We start from the raw sequence: 21,431 nt of genomic DNA, 5'->3' as shown, positions 1-21,431 counted from the left end.
GTCATCCCTCAGGCCTGTTAGCAGGAAATAAAATAAAAAGTTTTCTGTCAGCTTCCTCTTTTTTTTTTTTTTTTTAAATTGAAGAATCGCTGACTTAAAATATTCAATTAGTTTCAGGTATACAACATAGTGATTTGACATTTTTATACACTACAAAATGATCACCAGGATAAGTCTAGTTTCCATCTGTCACCGGACAAAGTTATTACAGCATTATTGACTATATTCCCTATGCTGTACATTGCATCCCTATGACTTATTTATTTTATAACTGGAAGTTTGTACCTCTTAACCCCCTTCACCTATTTGGCCCATCCCCCCCACCCCCTCCCCTCTGCCAGCTTCTTTCTTCTCTCTTTGCCCTTGTTCACTCTCTGGTAGTAGTAGTTAAGAAAATCTTACGATGCAGAAGCTTGTAATAAGGAGGAAGCGGAAAGGGAAGAGAGGGAGAAGACACAGATCAGTGGTTTTCAGCGCAAGGCTGGGTGGTGGGCTGCTACTGGTTAGTACTAATCAGAAGAAGCCGGGTGTGCTGTTTGGCACAAATGACCCTGCGGTAGCACATGCTGGCGTTTCGTGAATTGGAGCCCATTCTTAGTTTTACATTTGGTGAGCCCTCTCTGCAGGGAGGAGGATTGCTTGTCTCCAGGGCCTTTTGCACACTACAGGAGTCTTTCCCTACCCACACTGTTCTCTCTGTGTGGAACATTCTCTCTGCTAGTCTTCTTCAGGTTAGTCCTTTCCACCTTTGGTGGTTCTCAGACTTCTTATTCTCAGGATTCCTTTACACGCTTAAAAATTTCTGAGGACCCAAAGAACTTTTGTTTATGTGGATTATATATATATATATATTTTTTTTTTTTTTCTTTAATAAATTTATTTATTTATTTTTGGCTGCGTTGGGTCTTCGTTGCTGCGAACGGGCTTTCTCTAGTTGCGGCGAGTGGGGGCTACTCTTCGTTGTGGTACGCGGGCTTCTCATTGCGGTGGCTTCTCTTGTTGCGGAGCTTGGGCTCTAAGCACGAGGGCTTCAGTAGTTGTGGCACACGGGCTCAGTAGTTGTGGCTCGCGGGCTCTAGAGCGCAGGCTCAGTAGTCGTGGCGCACAGGCTTAGTTGCTCCACGGCATGTGGGATCTTCCTGGATCAGGGCTCGAACCCGTGTCTCCTGCATTGGCAGGCAGGTTCTTAACCACTGCGCCACCAGGGAAGCCCTATGTGGGTTATATTGATCAACATTTACCACATTAGCAATTAAAACTGAGAAATTTAAAAATATTTATTCATTTTAAACAATAAACCCTATTACTTTGTTAACATTAATAAATAATATATTTTTATGAAGAATATTTTGTTTGTTTTGGAAAACATGGTTAGAAGACTGTTTTAGACAATGTTTTACATTTTATAAACGGGCTAGGAAGATGGCTGGATTCTCATATCTGCATTGGGTCTGTTGTGATATCACACCTGTGTACCTCTGGAAAACTATTGTACACTCCTGAAAGAATGAAAGTGAAAAAGGCAAATAACATCTTAGTATTTTTTTGAAAATAGTTTGACCTCGTGGAGCCCTCTAAAAGGGTCTCAGGACCTAGGGGGTCCTGAATCTCACTTTCAGAATCATTGCTTTAGATCTCAGTTCTGTTGTCACTTCTCCAGCGAAGCCTTCCCTGACCTCCCTCACTAGGTCAAACTTTCCTATTTTATGCCCTAGTAGTACTATGTACCTCTCGTCTGTACCATTTATTAAAGTACCACCTTAACTTTAATGTCTGTTTCTGCTACTTGGCTCCTTGAGATTAAGGATCACATATGGGTTTTGCTCACAATTACATCCTCAGCCCTTGCCACAAGGGCCTGCCCTGTACTGGGCATTTGGTGCATATTTGAATAAATAAATGAGTGAATCAATTTAAATAAACAGACTTCTTGGATTCCACTTGATTATAGACTTTTCCTTAAAGTGTAAGTCCTTCTCTGAATTGTATACCTGGTGTCTATATTCATAGCATATATTTATTTTCTGTTTTTTCAGACTGAGTATTGCTAAGACTGTTGCAGGGCCATTACACCCTGCATCTGTGCAGCATTCTGCTCATACTCTGCCTCACCCCTTGCACCACGTTACAATTCTTTGTTTACCTTCCATCCCCCATTCCCCCCCCCCCCCCCCACTGGATTCTTCAGAAGCTTTTTGAGAAAAGGGATTGTGACTTGTTTATCTTTTCAATCCCCTTCTCCATGCCGCATTAGCATATCTTAGTATATGGTAGACACTAATATTTTCCTGAATGTGTCAAATTGGATTTGAAAAGATACATACACTACAATTGCATTACATACAATTGTATGTAATTACAACTACAACTACAATTACAATTACAATTACAACTACATACACTACAATTGCAAGTAAATGTAAAAATTTTGACCTAAGAAAAATCATGTTCCCAATGCATGGATTACTGACAGGTTATTTATTTCTGAATTGTTTTGCCCATCAGAATATATAGGGTAATTATGTAGGTATTCTGATTTCCAAGAAAGAATCATGGTGATCAGGTGTTTTTTTAAAAACATTTGTGGACTTCCCTGGTGGCTCAGTGGTTAAGAATCCACCTGCCAATGCAGGGGACACGGGTTCGAGCCCTGGTCCAGGAAGATCCCACGTGCCGCCGAGCAACAAAGCCCATGTGCCACAACTACTGAGCCTGTGCTCTAGATCCTGTGAGCCACAACTACTGAGCCCGCATGCCACAACTACGGAAGCCCACGCACCTAGAGCCCGTGCTCCGCAGCAAGAGAAGCCACCACAATGAGAAGCCTGCGCACCGCAACGAAGAGCAGCCCCCGGTCACCACAACTAGAGAAAGCCCACATGCAGCAGCGAAGACCCAACACAGCCAAAAATAAAGAAATAAATTAATTTAAAAAACAACAACAACAACAAAAAATTTGTCATACGTGGACATCATTCTGTCAGCAGATATTTGAGTTACGTTCATGTCGCAAGTACTGTGGTGTGCAGTGGGGATGTAGCTGTGAGCAGGGTGTACTTGATCCCAACCCTCAAGGATGTATAGTCTAGCCATCTGGTTTGAGTCAGCAAACTTTTTCTGTAAAGGACTGAATACTAAATGTTGAGACTTTGAGGGCTATATGGTCTTGGTTACAAGTACTCAGCTCTGCATTGTGGCCCCAAAGTGGCCATAGACACCCTGTAAACAAATGAGTGTGGACACATTCCAATAAAACTTCATTTACAAAAATGGGAGAAGATTGGATTTAGCCCACGGGCTGTAGGTGCTGACTCTTGATCTAGTTCGTTTGTTTCTCAGTCTCCGTCCAACTCCTATATCCAGAGCACCAATTTTCATATTTTCAATGAAATTTTCATTGTCTTATTTGCTAGAATTAGCTAAGGTGAGATTGTTGAAGAACTTGATCTCATGCAAACCACTAAAGCTAATTCTTGTTTTTTTCTTTTGCGCTTTTATCCAGGACATTTTATTTCCTTACATCAAAGAAAATGTTAAAGAGTATCTGCAGACACATTGGGAAGAAGAGGAGTGCCAGCAGGATGTCAATCTTTTGAGGAAACAGGTTGGGATATTTCTATTCCATTGCTTCTACATTCCCAAGGGTGTTAGAACTGAGGATGCCTAAAGACTTAGAATATTCTCTGAGCATATTTTAAAATAAGTGCTCTGGATTCACAGGGCACGGACGTTGTAGTGACTTGCCTGCTTAGGAGTTCACAGTACATAATTAAAAGGCCAGAAATAATGACATAAATGGCAGTTTGTTGTCTCTACAATTGCCTCTTTCTGGAGCTATTTCGGTTGCATAAAATATCATGTATTTATAAAACTAAGTCATTTCTGGGTGGAATGCAAGAGGGTCTTGTGCCATCTCATCACATTTTTCATTAATGTCTCCAAGTGATAACACCTCATTACCTCATTCTCCACTCTCTCCTCTTCATGGCGTGAGCCCCTGCTGCCCCTTCACAGAGTCCCTGGGCCCTCACACACCTCTCTCCCCAGCTCACATTCAGCCCAGCCTTCATACCCGCCTTCGCCTTCATTATGTGTACTTTGTTCTGCTTTGATCCCTCCCCAGTTTTCAGTCTTTCTCCTTCCACATTGTGTGCTGTGGAACTCCCGATCTGTTGTTCTTCTTATTAAAATTGCTTCATTGGCAAAGGTCTTAAATGCTGTGCAGAGCTAACTCTCTGGCTCTTTTTGAGTTAATTTTCTACATTGGGCAACGTGGAAGGCTTTCTGTAAATTCTGTAATGTTAGGAGTTAGGATTGGAAAGAGAGTCATATCCTTTGAGGCGTGGGGCATTTGGGTTTGTTGAATTTTCTAGATAACTCAGGGTTAGTCTGAAACACTCCCTTCTTCACCTTTTTTTGTTGTCTCAATGCCTGTTGTTGAAACATACATACATATTCCCTCATTGTAGCATATAAATCATTGAGTCTTTAGGGATTGGACATACGCCTTGTCACAGGCTAAACAGCTTCTAAATAGCTATTAGGGTTTTGCAGGATGTGGGAGATTGCAGGAGACTGAATGTAAACCAACCCCAGACATTGCTTCACTAGCTTCTTTTCATTGAATTCCAGGCATAAACTAATTTCACTGAGATTTTCTTTATTTCTTCCTCAGTTAGTTATAGTACAGAGAAAATGATCCGATTTAATTGAAGTCCTGGTTTGTTGATCCTAGTAAGTGAATCAACAAACCAGGTCTTATTATAACATTTTATCATTTTGTGCTATCTCTTTTCTCACACACAACATGCCTCTTGGTTTAAGTTTCAGCTTTAGTGATACAGGAAAGGTGTTGTAAATTTATTAATTATAATCCAGTTTTTTTTAGGAATCATTCATATCAGTCCCAAAGCGTAGGATACTTTAATTTTTAACAGGGCTCGGTGCTAATGGTAGTTGGAGAAAGTTGGTCTGCTAGTTTTCAGGTATCATTTAAAGGATCTTTTTAAAAATGAGTAAGAAACAAATTTTGTATTGTTTCTGATTTAAAGGCTGAAGAGGACTCCCACCTGGATGGGGCTGTTCCGATCCCAGCAGCATCCGGGAATGGGGCAGATGACCTGCAGCGGGTGATCCAGGCCGTGGTGGATAACGTGTGCTGGCAGATGTCTCTGGACCGGAAGACCACGGCGCTGAAACAGCTGCAGGGCCACATGTGGAGGGCGGCATTCAAAGCTGGGAGCATGAAAGCAGAGTATGTAGCTCCTCAAGTGACTCTAAACACTTCACTAGCCACCAAAGCAAATACATTTTCCACTAGCCCTCTCTCTCCAGTGTAAGTTGCATGATTTGCAAAGTAGATAAGATCAACATTCTTTTTATTCCAACAAGGGAGTGTTTTGTTTTTTCAAAGCTGGGATAAAGCATTTCACCCAGATAAATCCCCCAGGCCTGTGTCTGGCTTTGTGTGATGGTTGGAGACTTTTAACCCAAGTCTAAAACAGCTTCCTAGATGTAAATCAACTATACTCCAATGAAAAAGCAAAAAAAAAAAAACCCACACACAAAAAAACCAGCTTCTTAGAAAATGGCGACTTCCTTGAACTAAGTCATGTCTGATCCTTGGCGTATGAGTGACAGCACGGTTGGGCTGCTTCCCAGGATTGTTAGTTAGATTACCTGTTTTCTGCTCTGTTAGAGAAGTAAGAATGCTATAAAATTATGCACCCCGTCACCGTGGGGTTACTCAGTGTCAGCAGTGCCACTCTGTTCTGTGCTCTTACAGCAGCTTCCAGACCTCGGAGTCTTGATTGTGGGCTTCCTAAGAGCACTCCTGCCGAAGGAGACTCGTGAGTCCCATATTGCTATATTAAGAAATCTTAATAAGTTGCTGCCACTAAGGATTTCAGGGCATTGCCTGATGTAAACCCTGAGATCCAAGACTGTTACTAGCTGCCTATATTTCTTTTGTTTTTCTGTCAACCGAGATGCCATTCCTTTATGTACTTTACAAGGGGCTTCCACCTTTTAAGGATGCTTTAGAATTTCAGGATAAGCCAGTGATGTGGAAATAAATACCAGTTAGTTCACTTGGTAAAACACTCAAAGTACTGGAGTCAGGAGATGGTGCTCACAGGAGTTAGCCCATCCTTCTCCTGGTCTTAGTTCCTTAATTATAAAACCAAGGACTTGAAATAAATCATCTTTGGCTTCTAAGCCCTGCTTTGGAGCAATAACAATCTGCAAATTCAACATAGACTAATCCTGTCTCTGAGTGCAAAGTAACATACAAAGTAACTCACAGTTACTGCTGGTTTTGAACTAGTAGCTAATCCCTTTTCTTCAATTTGTTCAATATTGTTTCATCCAGTAGAAGACGTCTCTGACATTTTCCAGTTAATCTTTTATAGATGACTGGTTCCACATCCCGTTTCTTGTACTTCTCTTTTCACGCATCTCCTGTGATGTTGTCCACTGTAGAATTGGTGAACAAGACTGTCAGGAATCATTGCTGATTAGCTAATGTGAAACGGTACATGTCTGTTAACTGATTTGTTACATAATTTTTTTTCTGTATAGTAAAACCTAAGGTTTTCTTAGTTCTCAAGAAATGTAGTTCTGTTTTCTAGCTAATCAAAGATTTGAGCCTCCAAACATTTTTTTAATTGTTTGGGTGTAGATCTTTCTAAAAGCATTTCCGTGCTCTCTTAAGGCACACTGGACATAATTGAACCTTTTCTCGTCATGAATTATATCAAAGGCACACAACAGTACACTAGTATTGTTGTTTGCTTTTTTGAATTTCTTGGGAATTCAAAAAATCCCTTTCTCAGGGAACTGTGTTCAATATCTTGTGATAAACTATAATGGAAAAGAATCTGAAAAAGAATATATATATATATATATATGTGTGTGTGTGTGTATATATATATATATGTATATATAAAAATATATATATATATATATGACTGAATCACTTTCCTGTACACCAGAAACTAACACAACATTGTAAATCAACTATACTTCAATTGAAAAAAAAAAATCCCTTTCTTATTTTATCTCTTTATCTGTAATCACTTTTTACTGTCCTTAGTGTGGCTATGTGTCAAAAACTCTTCTCCCCTCGACCTAAATTACTGCTGCTAATCTACTGTGACCCTGGAACTCTGGGGACACGCTCATTAGATCTGCAGGAGCTCACAGTCTCATGGAGGTGCTTTTCCTGGCGACCATTTGGACACAAATAGAGAAACTTGTGGCAGCTAGCTGACTGGTTTTCATTTGGCTGGGTAACGTGTTCCTTCATTTCAACTTGGCGGTCTTCCCTCTAGGTTCTTTGAAGATGTGATTCCAGCAGTCAGGAAATGGAGAGAGGCTGGAATGAAGGTGTATATCTATTCTTCAGGGAGTGTAGAGGCACAGAAACTGTTATTCGGGCATTCTACAGAGGGAGATATTCATGAGGTAGGTTACCCGATTACTTTGTTTTTTTGACACCATCAAAGCATAAAACAGTGAATGTGAGTGCTACAGTTATAAGCTAAGCAGCATTCAGATAATTGCATTTACATATGCTATGCAGGTTGTAAAAAAGAAGTGGAAAAACTGGGGAATACATTGTGGAAGGGTGAAATGTAGCTGTGGTACCAGTCTTTGCATCAGAGGTTCTTAAACTTTGCTGTGCATAAGGATCACCTGGGGAGTTTGTTAAAGATGTAGATTCCCTGGGCCCTGTTTCCTGGCAAATCTATATCGGCAGGTCTGGGCTACGGTTGGGAATCTGCGTTTTCAAATATCTACCCTAAGTGATTCTGATGACAGTAGTATTAGAACCATATATATATATCTCACAGATAAATAAGACCTAAGCTAGCTTGTAAATCAGCTATCTTGTCAGTATTAGAAAATCATGAACCCAAAGGAAAGGAAACTAATGGCTTCTTTTGGTTGTTTAAAGTATCAGGTAAGATGTGAAAGAGTGGCACATGCCACTATCCCTCACAAAAGGGCACACAGACTTCTTGAATGCAGGAGAGTACATGGTGGATTCATTTGTTTCTGGTACTTTGGAGAGAGACAGATTTTATTTTAGCAGAATCAGCATTCTTCTGTAAGAGAACTGGGCATGTTATTACACGGTGATTACTTAAGGCCTCCTATTAACATTCCTTGTACCTGAGAAAAGGCCTGCTAGCTTTTCTGTCCCACAGTCCCTACGTCCCCTGGAAGACAGGGTAGTCATTGGAAAAAGGGACTACATTTAGGACTTTAAAAAGAAATGCTGACTAACTGAATACAGGCTGAAATTAGTGATACACAATAGTTTACTCAGCCAACTATTTTTTTAAAATAAATATTTATTGACCCTCTACCATGTGCAGAGAACACTTTGACTTTGGAGATTGCCATAGTCTCATTTTTACTTTCCTGCTTTTCATCTTAGTTCTAAGTCAAATATTAAATCAGTAGTAAAACCCTTTAATTGCTTGTTAACTATTCTCCTCTGAATAAGCTTCTTTTCTGCTCTGATGAAATAAACAATAAGGTGATAGTAGACAGGACACAGTAATTACCCTCCGAGTTCAGTAATAAAACTTTATCCTACACTTGCTTAGTGTGAGGCAGACTTGAGAGAGAAAGAAAATATGCAAAACAATTCTTAACTTTAAAAATCACAATATTAATATTACCTTAATTTATCTTTGTTAGGCTTATTTTTAGTTTGTGAAAAGTTCTGAAAATATTCGAAAGATCACATCGTAATAGCTGATCCTAAATGTGAACTTATTTTAATGACTGTTGGTTAAATTAGTAAGTTATGTATTTGACCCCAATTATTTATTTCTAAGATGTCAAGGGTATATACAAGCTCTTGGGTAGAATTTTAAAATGTTTTAATTAGAAAATGAAGGTTTCTTGAAAGTAAAGTAATAGCTTACTAATTAGGCAGGTTAGAGAAATCTGGTCATTCTGGGATCAAAAGGACAAAGTTGAGAACCTTTCATCGGGTGAAACCCAGTCTAATAAGTAGTTTGAGTGAATATAGTGTTTTAGGGATAGGAAGTAGGGCATATATATTTTAAAAGATTTTGGATATAAAATTAATGCTAATGAAAGAAAACCAAGATTATAAAATGATCTTATATACATTGAATTGGTAGTTTTCTTTTTTTTGTTTTTAAAGGAATTCCTTTATTTTTATTATTTATTTATTTATTTATTTATGGCTGTGTTGGGTCTTCATTTCTGTGCGAGGGCTTTCTCTAGTTGCGGCAAGCGGGGGCCGCTCTTCATCGCGGTGCGCTGGCCTCTCACTATCGTGGCCTCTCTTGTTGCGGAGCACAGGCTCCAGACGCGCAGGCTCAGTAGTTGTGGCTCACGGGCCCAGTTGCTCCGCGGCATGTGGGATCTTCCCAGACCAGGGCTCGAACCCGTGTCCCCTGCATTGGCAGGCGGATTCTCAACCACTGCGCCACCCGGGAAGCCCGGTAGTTTTCTTTTTCCAAATGTTTATTTCTATAAAAACCTTAGTTTATATTTACTTTTTGTAGCTTCCATAAAGTCCTCTATGAAGTAGACTTACAGGGAATATTTGTTGAGTGGATGAAGTCGCTATGATTGTCGAGTAGTTCAGAGAAAAGGGATGGGAGACAGAGGGGCTGGGTTACATGTGTGTTTGTAGCATCGTTCTTTCCCCTCCTCTGTGTCCAGCTTGTGGACGGTCACTTTGATACCAAGATTGGACACAAAGTGGAGAGTGAGAGTTATCGAAAGATCGCCAGCAGCATTGGGTGCTCCACCAACAACATCTTGTTTCTGACGGACGTTACCCGAGGTGAGTAATCTGACTTCTTGCACTGTACACTCCAGGGTGGGAGCCGAGCCTGGCACTGCAAACGCTTTGCCTCCGTAAAGAAAGTTTATGTGGGTAGCCCTGGAAAATGAAGCAGGTTTATAAAAGGAAACAGTGGACCGGCCAACCCACCTTCCTCTCCATCTACCCATCCTTGGGGGAAGTGGCACTGGAAAGATGAATTCTTCTCCTTTTAACATGAAGTGGGGAAACAACAGAAGGCAGCCAGCCCTAAGGGTGGGAGGGAGCATGCAGCCAGGGGTATGAGGGTAGGGGCGTGGCTTGCCCAGGACAGTCAAGCCACAGTGGACCTGCATCAAATGTACTTAACAGCAGTGAGATCAGCTCTGCACCCTCAGCAAAAAAAAGTGAGAGAGAGAAGTGTGTAGTTGGAGCGATTTTGCCTCATTGTCCTGCTGACTGATGCGCGCTGCCCCTCGGCGAGGAGGAGCCTCATTTCTCCCTTCCCTCAGATGGGCTCAGTCCCCAGGCGCCCCTCACGTTGTGAACCTCAGCCTCACTGCACACGGATCTCACGTTTAAAGATTGGCGTCTTTTTTTACCCAGCATGGCCCTCTTTATATTATATACAGTGCATTAGCCCATGCATTATCACTGTAAGGGGTGAATGTATGAAACAGCACATACTCTACTTTATTGGCAATTTAAGTGATTTCGAGAGCAGTTTTTTTTTTTTTTTTTAATTATCATTTATTTATTTATTTTTGGCTGTGTTGGGTCTTCGTTTCTGTGCGAGGGCTTTCTCCAGTTGCGGCAAGCGGGGGCCACTCTTCATCGCGGTGCGCGCGCAGGCCTCTCACCATCGCGGCCCCTCTCGTTGCGGAGCACAGGCTCCAGACGCGCAGGCTCAGCAATTGTGGCTCACGGGCCCGGTCGCTCCGCGGCATGTGGGATCCTCCCAGACCAGGGCTCGAACACGTGTTCCCTGCATCGGCAGGCAGACTCCCAACCACTGCGCCACCAGGGAAGCCCCTCGAGAGCAGTTTTGACCAAACGTAAAGCATACGCTCAAGCATCTGTGTGAGAATATGAGTCCTCCAAAAAAAAAAAAAAAAAAAAGAATATGAGTCCTCCAGAGAATTACAGAAGGAACCGGTAGTGAAGAAGGAAGCACGCAGCAGCAGGCGAAGAGATCGGGGGGTGCTGGGGGAGGTGGGGGGTCTCTGCCCCTGGCTGGCGAGGCTTTTCCACACTCCCCCAGCTGGCTGCAGCCTTTGATCTTGTGGTCATTTTCCTTAGAGTCTGTGCATCTCTCCGGGTCCTACTTTGGTGTATTTGTAATTGCACTTGTGTTGGAGGATAGTTTTACTTATTTGTGTTTCTTCCACTCATCTTGGATCGTAAGTTTTACCCTTCGTTTACCCATAGAACAGGGCTTTGTGTACTGTGCAGCCGCTCTGATACACTACATCTAATTCACCAGGCTCAAGAAGGGAATTAGGGAAAAGGGGCGGAGGGCAGGGGCGCTCTCCTATCTGGTAGCTCCGAGGGACCCCTGGGCCCCCGTGGAAGCAGCTTCGGCAGTCTGTAGTTGACATTCCTCCCTCCAGCCCTCCTGTTCGTTGTCGCAGAACTAGAGTCACTCCCACTCACTGGGGCTTTTCAGAGATGTCGCCCAAAGGCAAACCCAGGCTGCTGGCAAAGGCATCTTATCTGTGCTAGCGTGTGTGAGTATATTCTTTGTCTGCTGCTTTGGTTTATCATGTTAGGTATGATCTGTAGGCATATAAGCAAATATATACTAATTTGTGAAGCAGTTTAAAAAAAAATCTTAACCAGCATAGGTCATCTAATGCCTTCAAGAAGTCATAATGTGTTTTCCAGAGAAAGAGTGGTAGACAGGCTTAATTTTACCTGACGTACAGTTGACATTCAGTAACCGCCAATATCTTTGTTAAATTTCAATCCTCGGTGAATCTAGACTGGAATTTTTGATCTAGGGAGATGGTAGCAAATCACAGCCATTTGTTGTTTTGAGTTTTGAAAGCTCAGTAGATTTAGTGGCGACCTGCCCCTGCTGCACGTCCTGGTTTGGGTCAGCCTCAAAGTGCAAGGGTTCTACAAACTGTCATCTTATTTTTCTGCATCCTGGAAAGCTTTGCATTTGCGTGTCTAACTGCACTGAAGGTGAGAGACAGATGCGTGGACACACAGCTTCAAGGTTCACTGTGTAACCAGCTGGCCAGGCTACACCTATGTACCAACAGCCATTTCACCTGGCCTCTGCTTTGAACTGTCAGCATACTGTAAATGTTTGCCTGTCATATTTCTGTGTATAAACCATTTACTGATTCAAAGCTACATTTTACCCTCTTCCTTGAATGGCTTTTTGAGGCTTTGAGTGGTGGGCCGGGGAGGTCGCTTTACTATCTGTGTAGATAAAGGTGTGAGGAATGGTAATTTGAAGACCTTTTGCTTTGTTTTGCTCCTTATGCAAAGGAAATAGGCCTCTTTCTGGTGAGTTTAGCTGGTTTAACCTGTGAATTGCTTTTCTTTAATCATTCACGTAAACAGGGCTGTTGGAGATGAAAATCCATGGTTTGACTTATATTTAACTCCGCTAGCATTTTTTTTTAAAATAAATTTATTTATTTAATTTATTTTTGGCTGTGTTGGGTCTTCGTTTCTGTGCGAGGGCTTTCTCTAGTTGTGGCGAGCGGGGGCTACTCTTCATCGCAGTGCGCGGGCCTCTCACTGTCGCGGCCTCTCTTGTTGCGGAGCACAGGCTCCAGACGCGCAGGCTCAGTAGTTGTGGCGCACGGGCCTAGTTGCTCTGCGGCATGTGGGATCTTCCCAGACCAGGGCTCGAACCTGGGTCCCCTGCATTGACAGGCGGATTCTTAACCACTGCGCCACCAGGGAAGCCCCTCCGCTGGCATTTTGAACGGTGAGTGTCTGCAGGCTTAGAGTTAGACACCTGCTTTGTGGCTGGAGCTCCCCACAAAGTCAGCCTGTCCCAAGCATTCTGGGATTGAATGCATGATTCATTCAATTCAGACCCTCGCCTTATTCCCTGCTTTTTGGTTACTGCTAATAATTGTAACCCCTGCCCGAAGACCACTTATAGTTTCTTCGTATTCTTGTCTTTAGCCACATTTTTTTTCTAGTTGCCATCATAGTACATCTATAATTTCACGTCTTTCTCTTTTCACTTAAGCCATATCCTTAGGTTGCAGTCCTAGAAATTATTCCTATTCTCTTTAGAGACTAGAGGTAATCTCCAAGTTGTCTCTCCCTTGAGTCCTCTGCAAGGAGGTTTTATTCCTGCCCCTCATCTTCTGCCAGCCCCACTCCTGCTTGGGCAGTAGGACCAGACCTGGGCTCACCTGTAGCTGGGACAGGGCCAGGCACCTGGCTGCCTGCCTTGCTCTTTTCTATTGTCTCTGATCCTGTGTTTTAGTAGCACGTGTCCAGACTTCCTTTGCCAAGGCAGAGTGGAAGACTAAGTTGATATCCCAAATAATACTCAAATATAAAAGAGAGAACTGAAAGACTTTTTCCCTTTGGAGGAAAAGAAAAAAGAGGTCCAGGGTTTGAAGTCAACAAGTATTATTAGGTAAGTGTCTCAATAATACATGAAAAGAGCAAATAGATGCTTAAGGACAAAATCTTGCCCCGTGGTGATCTTGGTAAGAGGCTGAATGTGGAACGGTCACTAACTAGTAAGTCCCACATGGATCGTGATGACTCAACTTGGTTGAGATCCTGGGTTGCTGGTCCAGAGAACTCTGCTTGAGGCAGCCAGGCCGGGAACTTGGGGTGCATGGAAGGCAGTGCCTTTGCTGCTGGAGTGAATGGCATCTGCAGAATTTGCCTGAGGAGGGCATTGTGGAGCACTGTTTTTGCTCTGGGAGGTGACAGTCCTTTCATAGGAGGTGGGTAGGTGGAAGAGACAGCTCTGCCCCATTTACTCTTTCTTAGTACTGCTGCCCTTTAATTAATGCATTCCGTTGCTCTGGCTGTTTTCCACAGGTTGAGAAACTACTGGGGTTTCTTATTGCACCAGGTCTGAATTGCAAAGAATGTGTTTCAGATTCTTCCCCAGTTTTGCTCTATCTGCCCACGTATGCCCCATCTCTGTGACCACAGACCTGTGTCCTGTGTCCATTCTCCTACTGTTTGCACATGTACTTTATGTCTGCCTACAATTCCTCCTCTCTTGCCAGTTTTCCTTCCTTGAAGTTTCTGATCAAAACTTACTCTCTGTGCAGAGGAGTCATTTGTTAAGTTGCAAGTCCTAATTCAGTAGTTGCACATTGGGGAACCTGACATTCTGTATTTGTAACAAGCTTGCACGTGATTTCCACACTTCTGGTCCAGGGACTACACTCAGAGCAGCAATGCTCTAGAGCAGGAGTTGGCAAAATTGTTCGGTAAAGCAGGGGTCCCCAACCCTCTGTTAGGGGGCGGGCCGCACAGCAGGAGGCGAGCGGTGGGCGAGCGAGCGAAACGTCATCTACCACCCCCCATCGCTCCCGTTACCACCTAAACCGTCCCCCCGCCACTACCCCGGTCCGTGGAAAAATGGTCGTCCATGAAATCAGTCCCTGGTGCCAAAAAGGTTGGGGACCACTGCTGTAAAGGGCCAGATAGTAACTGTTCAACTCTGGTCCTTGTAATGCAAAAGCAGCCACAGATAGCACATAAGTGAGTGTGTGTGACTGTGTTCCAATAAGACCATGTTTACAAAAACAGGTGGTGGGCCATAATTTGCTGACCCTCGTTCTAGAGCACAGACCACAGAGTCTGACACACGATTTCAAATTTCAGCTCTACCACTTGCTAGCTCTCAGTTTCTGTGTCTGTAGAATGGAGATAGTAATACTAACAACCTCAGGGTTGTTGTGAAGATTTAGATGGGAATGGAAGTTCCAGGAAAGCAGGAACTTTGTTTTGTTCACGTATCTCTGGTCCTAGAATAGTACCTGGCACATAGTAGGTGCTAAATTAATACAAGGTATTAGCTATTATCTTTCAGATGGACACAAAATGAGGAGGGGTACGTAACCCAAGACATATTAGAGATATCCCCTCAAATACATAGCTTACTTAGTTTCATTTGACTAGTCCTGTTTTTACTTCCATGCAATCACTGATCTTAAAACACTCTTAGTCCAATGAGGAGAGAGACAACAGGTAATAACGTGTCAAATCATATTGTCTTGATAGGACTAAATACAGGGGGTTAGTGGAGCACATAGGATGCTCTAATACAGCTGGTAGTAGCTCTAGAAGATAGAATATTTGAGCTGAATTTTGAAGAGTAGGAATTTGCCAGGCAAGAAAGATGGGCAGTCTAGCCAAGGGTTGTGACATGTTTGGGCTCCAGGTGTGAGAGTAGGTATTTCAGCCTGGTTAGATCCTGGGATTCCATTTGCCCCATATCTACTTAATTGGTATTATTCCTGACAGCCTGTCATTTGGGAAACAGCTCAGTTCTCTGTAGGACTGATGGGCGGGAATGGAGGAAAGCTGTGGACAAGGCTCTGTCTTTGTGCATTCGTAAGTACTTAATAAAGCTTAGAAGTCCAGGACACACTGTCCTCCTAGTCTGTCAGTACAGTTAGTTACGCATTTGAAAAAAATCTTTATGGAAAAATTAAAAATTATATAAAAGAATAATAAGTCCACCCCCTGTGCTTGTCTTTTAGCTTCCACAGTTATCAAATCTGGACCAGACTTATTTATTACATTCCCACATCCCTCTGATTATTTTGAAGCAAATCCCAAACATCATGTTCTGCCATTTCTGACACATATTTGGATTTTCGCAGAGGCCAGCGCTGCTGAGGAAGCTGACGTGCACGTAGCTGTGGTGGTGAGACCTGGCAATGCGGGGTTAACAGATGATGAGAAGACTTACTTCAGCCTCATCACATCCTTCAGTGAACTGTACCTGCCTTCCTCAACCTAGAGGAGGAGTTCCAAGGAAGACCAAACTGTCTTCACAGAGTTGTCCCCTGTAGTCTAGTTTTATTCTAATGGTAAAGTAACTTACTTAAAAAATACATATATACACATACATAAGGTATGTAAGTGTGTGTATGTTCAAATGACCTTTCACAAGCGCGTAAGTGGGAAAAAGAATCTCAGTTCAGTGAAAAGGAAACTTATTTAAAGATGATGCTTTATATGTAGAAATTGTTTGAAACCACAGCTCTATAACCATTATTGAGGGCGAAATATAGTTGATAGAAGAAATTACTACTATACAGGTCAAATGTGTTATGTTTATCAAGTCATGTACCAAAATAGAAAGGTAGGTTTGAGAAGTTACTCAGAAGCCTGGTTATTTTAAAAACTAGAAGTATTTCAAAGACATTCCTAGTAATAATCTACTCCCCTTTTAAATTGTGAGTTAGAAGATTACAGCAACTGAATTTCAAGCTATTAACCTCCCTGTTTACAAATGACAAAGCTATTTGTTTCTGCTCCGAAAGAGAGCAAAGTTGGGAAAGGAAACTCATTTGAGTCTTGATTAATCATATATCTGTTACTTAAGAAACTTGCTAATCATTGTGGTACCCGCAGCAAGCAGTTGCCTTACCAGTGAAAAAGATGCACTAATGTAACAGCTAAAATAGAAATGTGCTTCCTAATGTTTAACAAAACAGTCCTAATCCTGACAGTTATCATAGATTTCAGAGTTAACCTTGCTAACTACTTCTTAGCACAGTTTGAGAACATACGTTAATTGCTGTTTACTATTAAAAAACAAAAGGTTTGCTGAAATTTGTCCATAAGACCTAGAAGAGCCCTAATATCTAATATTTTCTTCTGAAATGGATGTGAGAAATGTAAATTTTATAACAGCGTTATTTATCCTAGTTCAGCCTAATAGGATGTCATGTCAATTTCATGTGGTAATTAATAAAAACGTTTTCTTCTTTACTCAGTTGTTTTTTTTAAAAATAAATTTATTATATTTATTTATTTTTGGCTGCGTAGGGTCTTTTGCTGCACGCGGGCTTTCTCTAGTTGCGGCGAGTGGGGTCTACTCTTTGTTGCGGTGTGCAGGCTTCACATTGCGGTGGCCTCTCGTTGCAGCACGTGGGCTTCAGTAGTTGTGGCTCGCGGGCTCAGTAGTTGTGGCTCGAGGGCTCTAGAGCGCAGGCTCAGTAGTTGTGGCGCACGGGCTTAGCTGCTCTGCAGCATGTGGGATCTTCCCGGGCCAGGGTTGGAACCTGTGTCCCCTGCATTGGCAGGCGGATTCTTAACCACTGCTTCCCCAGGGAAGTTCCTTCTCTCAGTTTTATGTAGGTTTGCTTACTGCCATAAGCAGAAGAGAAACTGAAGAGAGATTGGACAAATAAGAATTTTAGTTTAGTTTTTTGCCTTAATCTTGTGTGTGTTTGTGATATGTGTGAATATGCATGTGTGTGTTTTAATGGAATGCCAGTAGAAAATCACTGACTATCATTTGAGTTATATATACATATATGGCTAACCTTAGTGGTTATTATTTCATTTGGATAGTAAACATTTAAGATATGAGTAGATTTCTTAGATTTTTGAGAATCTTATATTTGAGGTATATAAGATAATGCTTGAAGGAGGCAATTATTCTCCTAATTAATCAAGAAAAACTAATGAATCCTGGAGGAATAATTTTGGGGATGCTTTGAATAAGGAAAAGGAAGTAGCCTTGCAACTATGAGAGGACAGGGAATATAAAAGATTTTATGTTGACAGTTTTCATCTTCTAGTAGCTAATTAAGAAATCTAAGGACTATGAAGATACAGAAGAGTAGTGAAAGGGGAATGAATTTAAGTAAATCTTAGAAATGGGAGTAATTTGTAAGTGATGGGAAAGCCACAAATGGTAATTAAAGGATGAACTTCATGTAGTTTCTGAAAAAGTTTATGAGAAGGCGAAAGAAAAGGGGTCTCTTAATGATTGATAGTAAATGAACAATTGGAAAATTAAGGAAGGAAAGAAAGAAAATTATGCACCGGGGACTAGATGAGAAAGGAATTAAAGGAAAAGGAGCATGCTCAGTATCTGGCCAGCAGAGAATTGAGCTGGAGGAGTATCTTAGTCCATCTAGGCTGCTGTAACAGAATTCCAGACACCGGGTGGCTTACAAACAACAAAACTTTATTTTTCACAGTCCTGGAGGCCAGGAAGTCCAAGATCAAGGTGCTGGCAGATTCAGTGTCTGGTGAGAGCCTGTTTCCTCACACATGGCTGTCTTTTTCACAGTAACCTCACATGGCAGAAGGGGTAAAGCAGCGTTCGTGGGCCTCTTTTATACGGACACTAATCCCATTCATGGCCCCCAAAAGGCCCCACCACCCATACATCACCTTGGGGGGGGGCACTAACATTCAGTCTACAGCAAGAGACATTTACTATCCATGATACAAAGGGTACCAGAAAAACTGTGTAGTTTATACTGAGTAGCTGAAGATGGAAATAGATTAAAAAATTAAGGGAAAGTTGTAATATCAGATTCAGTTTCTCAGAGTGGGGTGTGAAGGAAGGGAAAAAAGAAGGTGAGTGGAATATTTCTGAGGTCTTAGGAAACGCATTCATAATTAACGTGATGGAAAAGGATCTTAGGAAGAACTTGAGTCATAAAGTAGGCTGGTCATGAGGAAGGGAAAAGTGCCTAGAGAGTGGGTAGTGAGCTAGGAGGTGAGTCCAGATCAAATCATGAGCCTTAGTAAGGGAAAGGGGAAGAAATTCTCACCTCTGCAATTTCCAGAAACAGACAAAGTTACCAAATTTGCTCAGCATCTTGTCCGCAGAGAATGCAGGGGACAAAGGCCCCTTAAAGTTGTGGCTCTTTTTATTCCTATTTGTTAATCCAGGTCTGCCTTACTTGTGCTCTTTCCCTCAGGGGCACTGATTTCCAATGTTGTGTCAAAACCCAAGTTGGTTTCTTAGAAGAGAAGCCTCAGGAGTCTCTAATCTTATCAGCACTTCTGGGGTAGCAGGGCTTCCTGTCTGGCCTTCTGCAAGGCTGGCTTGAGTTGCTAAGCCTAACTGGTGTCCAGGTTATGGTGGCACAAGAAGTCGGGAGCCCAGCGTTTATCACCAAGACAGGTGCACAGCAGTCTTTGCCCAGCAGATGGTGCTGTTTCTCTAGAGACTAGCAAGTGTGAGGCCTCCCCAGACACAGCAGATGGGAGCTAGGAGGTAGCATTAAGAGAGGAAAATGAGTATATTTATTCTTAAAAACCATAACATGGGGCTTCTCCGGTGGCGCAGTGGTTAAGAATCTTCCTGCCAATGCAGGGGACACGGGTTCAAGCCCTGCTCCAGGAAGATCCTACATGCCGCGGAGCAACTAAGCCTGTGCGCCACAGCTACTGAGCCCCCATGCCACAACTACCGAAGCCTGCGTGTCTAGAGCCCGTGCTCCACAACAAGAGAAGCCACCGCAATGAGAAGCCCGCGCACCGCAACGAAGAGTAGCCCCACTCGCTGCAACTAGAGAAAGCCCGCATGCAGCAACAAAGACCCAATGCAGCCAAAAAAAAAAAAAAAACCATAACATGATATTGCAAAAGTCAGAGTAGTTTTGAAAAAATGGCAGTAATCCTGAATGAAATCTACCCACTAATATTTCTCTTTCCCTCCCTTGTTCCCTAAGTCACATTTTTAAAAAATCAGTGATTTTTAGATAGCTGGTTTTTCCAGCTGCAGTGTTAAAATGGACTTGTTTTGGGGTTTAAAAAAAAACCCATTGGAGTACAAAGTTGAATGTAACGTGTGCCAAAAGAATTTGTCATTCCCAGCACCCAAGCCTAGATGGTAAACTGCGGTTATCCTCAACTTAATATTTAAGAATAATTTGTAGTTTTTGTTGAAACATTGGAGTAACTCTAACAGAAGTAAAATTCACTCTGCTTGCAGATTTTTACCTAAGTTATTCATGCAAATATTTATTAAGCATCTACAGTATGCTATAAGGGGACAAAGTCCCTCCCTACTCTCATGGTACATCCATTTTTGGAGGGAGCAGTCAATAATAAACAGCAACAGAAAATTAGACACCAGTAAGTGCTCTGCAGAGAAACTAGGGTAGAGTGGCTTTTTACAAAGGGGATGCCAGAAGGTGACATCTAATCTGAACATGAAAGACTAGATATTTGAGAAACTAGAAGGAAGAGCATTCCATGAAGATGGAACAGCATGTAGTAAAGATCTAGGGCAAAGCTTGGCCTATTCCAGGAATTGAGAGAAGGCCAGTGGCTGGATGCTATCAGAGAGGTAGGCAGAGCCAGATCGCTAGGGCTTGGTACTGCAGTAAGGAGTTTGGGTTGTTTTCTAGGTGTGGTGGGAAGCCACTGGAGAATTTTAAATGGAAGATGGCGTGATGTGATTTACATTTTTCAGGGAATTCTCCGTTGGATGGAGAATGGATTGTAGGTGGGCAAGAGTGGATGCAGGAAAACCAGTTAGATATATCAGGGTTGAATGCCAAGGCAGAAACCGCTTTAGGTATTTTATTCAGAGAGGGATTTAAAACAAAGAGCGAGACATTTACAAAATCGATGGGAAGGACTGGAGTAGTAGTAGTGGGGGGGCTACTGCTGGACTACGGAGCTGAAGGGCTCCCACAGTAGTTGAATCCAGAGTTCAGGAATCCTGCCACCCCTGACACTGCTCCTTGTATCCACAAAGCTGGCCAGATACTGGAATACCAAGTTAACCCTTACAACTTCCTCCAAGCCCTGGTACTCTGTGACCTCGCTCTCCAACAGCAATACCAATAGGAAGATTGCCTCTGTCTTGCTTCTCTTTACAGATATTGTGCTAGTGCTTTTAACTGGCAGTATCTGATTCTAACCCAGAACTCTACATGTTAGGGTGTCTGGGACATGTTTTTAGGTTTATAACATCTCCAGTTCATGAATAAAATGGTGCTTCAGAGAGACAGTTTGCTACATCGAAGATAGAAGGCTATTGCAGTAATAAAGGTAAAGGATGGTGGTGGCTTGGCTTCGGGTGGCAGAAGTGGAAATATACGGAAGTGGACACATTCAGAGTATGTTTTAGAGGTGACAATGATAGCACTTGTTTATTGATTGGATTTGGAAGGATAACTTCTAGACTTTTAGCTTGAGTAGTTGGATAGGTGGTGCCAGTGACATAGCACGTAAAGCGTGAAAGGCCAGTGTAAACGTGACCAACAAGCAGTTGAACTTAAGTCTAGAGCTGAGGGTCTTGCCCTGGCTGGAGATCAGATTTGTGAGTTCATTGGCCTGGAGATGCTATTAGAAGCCATGGAATGTGGGCACATAAGAAGAGACTGTTGATAGAAAGCCTAGACAGAGCCCTTAGGCTCCAACGTTAGAGATCAAGCTAAGGAGAGAAGCCAGCAAAGGAGATGGAAGAGGACTGGGCCTGGAGGAAGGAAAATCAGGAGAGAAGCATGAGAGCCAAATGAAGAAGGGGGTGCTCAAATGTGTCAAGTGCTGGTAAGAATTCAAGTCATTTGAGAATAGCAGTAGCCCTTGGATTGGACACATGCAGTCTCAGTGGAGTGGTGGGAACAAAAGTAAGATTAGTTTAAGTTGAGACAACGTGAGGTCTAACTAAAGATTT

At 42.4% G+C, this 21,431-nt stretch overlaps 1 protein-coding gene across 2 annotated transcripts in view; it reads left to right on the top strand.

Moving 5' to 3' along the window:
- Window positions 1–16,765, top strand: part of ENOPH1 (enolase-phosphatase 1) — a 36,395-nt gene extending 19,630 nt beyond the window's left edge. For both annotated transcript variants that reach the window (XM_007165620.2, XM_007165621.3), the window contains exons 2-6: window positions 3,503–3,604; window positions 5,052–5,254; window positions 7,332–7,464; window positions 9,712–9,835; window positions 15,649–16,765. In XM_007165620.2, coding sequence (XP_007165682.1) covers window positions 3,503–3,604; window positions 5,052–5,254; window positions 7,332–7,464; window positions 9,712–9,835; window positions 15,649–15,788 — 702 coding nt within the window. In that variant the 3' untranslated portion in view covers window positions 15,789–16,765. The remainder of the gene's footprint in view (window positions 1–3,502; window positions 3,605–5,051; window positions 5,255–7,331; window positions 7,465–9,711; window positions 9,836–15,648) is intronic.
- Window positions 16,766–21,431: the final 4,666 nt, after the last annotated feature.

This window comes from Balaenoptera acutorostrata, chromosome 5, assembly GCF_949987535.1.
Source record: "Balaenoptera acutorostrata chromosome 5, mBalAcu1.1, whole genome shotgun sequence".
In the NCBI taxonomy this organism is placed as follows: domain Eukaryota; kingdom Metazoa; phylum Chordata; class Mammalia; order Artiodactyla; family Balaenopteridae; genus Balaenoptera; species Balaenoptera acutorostrata.
This window is presented reverse-complemented; position numbering and strand designations above follow the sequence as displayed.